This window comes from Magnolia sinica, chromosome 13, assembly GCF_029962835.1.
Source record: "Magnolia sinica isolate HGM2019 chromosome 13, MsV1, whole genome shotgun sequence".
Lineage (NCBI taxonomy): Eukaryota > Viridiplantae > Streptophyta > Magnoliopsida > Magnoliales > Magnoliaceae > Magnolia > Magnolia sinica.
In genome coordinates, this window is record NC_080585.1 from 8,559,732 (window position 1) to 8,564,523 (window position 4,792).

Consider the following 4,792-nt stretch of genomic DNA (forward strand, 5'->3'; position numbering starts at 1 on the left):
TGTGCGCTGAATATAATGAACAGTCTAAATTAAACGATTGGACCATCTAAGAGTCCCAATGTAACATGCAACATGAGCATTATAACATTGCTATGAGAGCACCCAGACAGAATCTCTCACCGTTTTTATGGGAGAAACCGATTAGGTGAAACCCCAGCCTCACCTAAGATGGTGTGGTCCTTACCGAGGGGCCCACCTGGATGTGTGTATTCTGTATCCACACCGTCCATCGGTTTTTCTAATCATTTCAGCGCATTATCCAGAAAATGAAGCAGATCCAATTATCAGGTGGACCACGAGAAGTTTTTAATAATAGGATGTTCAATCACCACTGTTTCCTAGAGTATGCTCCACCTGAGATTTGGATCTTCATTTTCTGGATAATGCTGTCAAATAATCTGGAAAAATGGATGAACGAGGTGAATATAGAATAGTTATATCAAGGTGGACCCCACCGTAAGGGCAGCACCGTCTTGGATGAGGCCGGGGTCCACCTAATCCGCACCCTTTAATGGGAATGGAAATCCAATCATCATAATCGTGTGGCTCATTTGATAATCAGGTTCGATTGCAAATAAAAAACAACACATTCGACGACTCCACATAAAACAATGGTCAACGATGGCTGAGGACGCTTGCTGAATATGTGGGCCCAACGCACGCATGCAAGATGTCATGTGAGCTGGTGGTAACACGCAAGCTAATACGCCACCTCGCTATACTTTTACAAGACCAAGGTAAGCAAACACCAGGAAATAGCCTGTTTTTATTATGAAAGCCACCGGGAAATAGCCACTTGGAAAACTTGCCAATATAAAGGAAAGGGAAGGAATTATGATTCTAGCAACCAAGAAAACACAACACCTAAGGTAGCTGAAAGGAAGGCATGATGATGGAGTATCTGTTGCCAGGGGTGGGGTCCACTCTAACAAGCCTCATGCTCATCTTGGCCGTGGTCTGCCGGCACCTGCTGTTTGGGCTTGATGACCACCTGATTAAATACACCAACATTTTGATTGGATACATCAACCCCTACATTCAGATCAAGATCCCAGAATACAACGGCAAGCGATTCGACCGCAGCGATACCTACGTTGCAATCCAGACGTACCTGGCATCCACCACCTCCGGGTCGGCCAAGAGGCTCAAAGCCGAGATGGGCAAGGACAGCAAAAACCTTACCTACAGCATGGACGACTACGAGCAAGTCACCGACAATTTCCGTAGGGCCAAGTTTTGGTGGTCATCCAGCAGGGCGGTCCAAAAGTCAACGAGCATAACTTTGTTCCCTGCACAGGAGCAACCACGGTATTACACCCTCACATTCCACCGGCGCCACCGCCAGCTTGTCATGGAATACTACATGAGCCATGTTGTGGAAGAAGGGAAGGCAATTGAGGTGAGAAAGCGGCAGAGAAAGTTGTATACCAACAACCCCAGTAACAACTGGTATGGCTACAAGAGGACTGTGTGGAGCCATGTCCTGTTCGAGCACCCAGCGACGTTTGAAACGCTAGCCATGGACCCGGATATGAAGCAGGAGATCATAGAGGATCTCGAGACGTTCCGCGAGTCAAAGGATTACTATGTAAAGATTGGCAAGGCATGGAAGCGGGGTTACCTCCTTTACGGCCCACCTGGCACTGGGAAATCCACGATGATCGTCGCCATGGCTAATTTCCTGGACTACGATGTGTACGACCTCGAATTGACGGCCGTGAAGAACAACACGGAGCTGAAGAAGCTCCTGATCGAGACCACTAGCAAATCTATCATGGTCATCGAAGACATCGACTGTTCTTTAGATCTGTCCGGCAAGCGGAAAAAGAACGCTGAGAAATCAGAGAAGGACACAGATGAGGAGAAACTTCCACCTGGGGTAGACAAGGACGACAATACTAGCAAAGTTACTCTCTCAGGGCTACTCAATTTCATTGACGGACTGTGGTCAGCTTGCGGAGGAGAACGGATCATTGTCTTCACCAAAAACCATGTGGAGAAGCTGGACCCAGCTCTTATACGGAAAGGTCGGATGGACAAGCACATCGAACTATCATACTGCAGCTTCGAGGCTTTTAAAGTGCTTGCAAAGAACTATCTCAACCTCGACTCGCACCCTCTATTTGAGACTGTCCAGCAACTGATTGAAGGGAGTAACATCACCCCAGCAGATGTAGCCGAGAAACTGATGCCCAAGTCCTCCAAAGTCACTGCTGCCGATAAGGCAAACACTTGCCTTAAAAACCTGATTCAAGCTCTCCACAAGGCCAGCGAAGAAGTGAAATCCAAGGAAGCAGCTGCAGCTGCAGCTCAGTTGGAAGAGAAGGGCGACGTGGAGACGGTGAAAATAGACAAAGATGATACTGGCAAAGATGTTGATTAAAATCAACTACAACTGGTATGAAGATTCAATCAAATTTCAATCGCAATAACAATTTGGGTTTCAGCAACAATAGATTGGGAGTAGCGCAGTTCCTCATTTGTAACTTTCCCTATAATGTATAGGGAGTGTACGGAATCTCTACCATGTATAAATGTATAATGTACAGGGAGTGTATGGAAACTCTACCATGTATAAATCTATATTGTACAGGGAGTGTACGGAATCTCTACCATGTATAAATGTATAATGAATAGGGAGTGTATGGAATCTCTACCATGTATAAATGAATAATGTATAGGGAGTGTGCGGAATCAGTACCAAAGTTTTCTCGATAGGAATGAATGATCAATAACAAGAAATCTTTTAAAAAGGGGATGCGGATTGGCTGGTGACCCTCCATTAGCTAATAGCTAATGGTCGGTGCTCTTTGGGCCCTATCATGATGTATGTATTTCATTTTTTAAATATATTAAAAAAAATACATTTAATAAGAAGTATAACGGAGACGTTAACGGAAGCGGTTTGCGTGCCGAGTAACTCAGCAGGGTAAGCGTACTGAGTAAAGTCTGTGGAGCCCACCGTCGTCATTCGTGCATTGTATCAACTCCATCCATCTCTTTTATCATCTAATTTTAGGGTTTTACAACAAAAATTAATCATATTCAAAGATCAAGTGGACCACACCACCTGAAACAGTGTGAATTGAATTCTACCGTTAAAAAGTTGTCGGGGGCCAACGGAAGTTTTATATCAAGATGATATTATTATTATTTTTCCATTCATCCATGTCTTTGTGATCTTATGAATAGTTTGGATGAAAAATAAACATCATTGGGGACCTAGAAATATTTCAATGGTGAAAATCAATACTTTCACTGTTTCCTTTGGTATGGTCTACTTGAGCTTTTGATATACTTCAGTATTGGTCTTAACCCCTAAAATGATCTGAAAAAATAGATGGACAGCATGGATAAACCACATGAATTCACAGTGGGCCCAACAGAGTTTACTCAGTACGATAAGTCTCGTATGCAATCCGATTTCACGTGGGACGCGGATTTCCTGCCAAAGCCTTTTGCAGTAATATCCTGTGCAAGGATTCCGGATGGGCCCACTGCGATGTTTGTGATAAATCAAACCCGTTCATCCATTTTTAGATATCATTTTAGGACATAATACCAAAACTAAGGTATATACAAAACTCAAATGGGCCACACGAGAGGAAACAATGGGGATTTAGTGTCCACAGTTGAAATATTTATATGGCCACAAAAGTTTTGCACCAGTCTAATATTTTGGTGTTTTCACTTCATCCTAGTAAAAATGACCTTATAAGCAGTTTGGATGGCATATAAACATCAAGACGCCTAGGAAGGCTTCAACTGTAGGAATTTCTTTCTCCACTATTTCATCTTGTATGGCCTAGTTGAGTTTTTGATCATCCTAATTTTTTGTTACATGTCTTAAAATGAGATCTAAAAATGGATGAATGGATTGAAATTCTTATAAACATCATGGTGGACCCCACCATACATCCTAGTGTTGGAACTTCATGTAAAAGGCTTTCCCCGGTGAATCCATATCCACAGTTTCCATTGGAAATGAACTGGCTACTCCCTTGCCACTCGGTACTATATGGGCCCACCATGATGTATGTATTTCATCCATGCCGTCCATTTAGTTTTCTAGATCATTTTATGGTCTGAGACAAAAAATGAAGTATAACCCAATCTCAAGTGGACCACATTACATGAAATAATGTTGAATGAACGTTGACCATTAAAAACTTTTTGGGAACCATAAAAGTTTTGGATCAAGCTTTTCCCTTCATCTGGGTCTTTATGACCAAACCAACAGATTGGATGTCAAATAAATAGTACGGTGGGCCTTAGGAGGACTTTAATGATGGATATCCAATCACCATTGTTTTCCTGTGGTGTGGTCCATATGAGATTTATATCCCTCTCATTTTTGAGATCAACCCTTAAAATTATATGTAAAAATAGATTAACGAAATGGATGAAACACACACATCGTGGTGGGGCCCACAGAGTACCAACCACCACCACCACCGGAGGAGTAATCAATCCGCTTTCATTTCCATTTGGGATTCAGTGCCACATTGAGCAGTGAGACTCGCTACTAAAGTGATGTCACCTATTTATATGGGTCCCACTATGATGTATGTTTTGTATCCACACCGTCCATCCATTTGAAGAGATCATTTTAGGGCATGAGCCAAAGAATGAATCAGATCCAAAACTCGAGTGGACCCCACCACAGAAAATAGTGGAGAGAGTCACACCCACCATTTATTACGACTGAATCCAATCCAAACCCCGTCACTTTGTCTACTGAACCCCGTCACTTTATTTACTGAACCCTGTCACTTAGTATTACAACCTCCTC

At 42.9% G+C, this 4,792-nt stretch overlaps 1 protein-coding gene across 1 annotated transcript; it reads left to right on the forward strand.

Annotated features, from left to right (window-relative positions):
• The first annotated feature begins 1,165 nt into the window (after positions 1-1,165).
• On the forward strand, positions 1,166-2,628 carry LOC131222685 (AAA-ATPase ASD, mitochondrial-like). The gene is made up of 2 exons (XM_058217848.1): positions 1,166-2,510; positions 2,550-2,628. The coding sequence occupies exon 1, from the start codon at positions 1,190-1,192 to the stop codon at positions 2,381-2,383; it is 1,194 nt and encodes a 397-aa protein (XP_058073831.1). The 5' UTR covers positions 1,166-1,189; the 3' UTR covers positions 2,384-2,510; positions 2,550-2,628.
• Positions 2,629-4,792: the final 2,164 nt, after the last annotated feature.

Bases quoted from the DNA above. Each gene is read 5' to 3' on its own strand.
- LOC131222685 (XM_058217848.1), top strand. From the start codon at position 1,190: ATGGACGACTACGAGCAAGTCACCGACAATTTCCGTAGGGCCAAGTTT.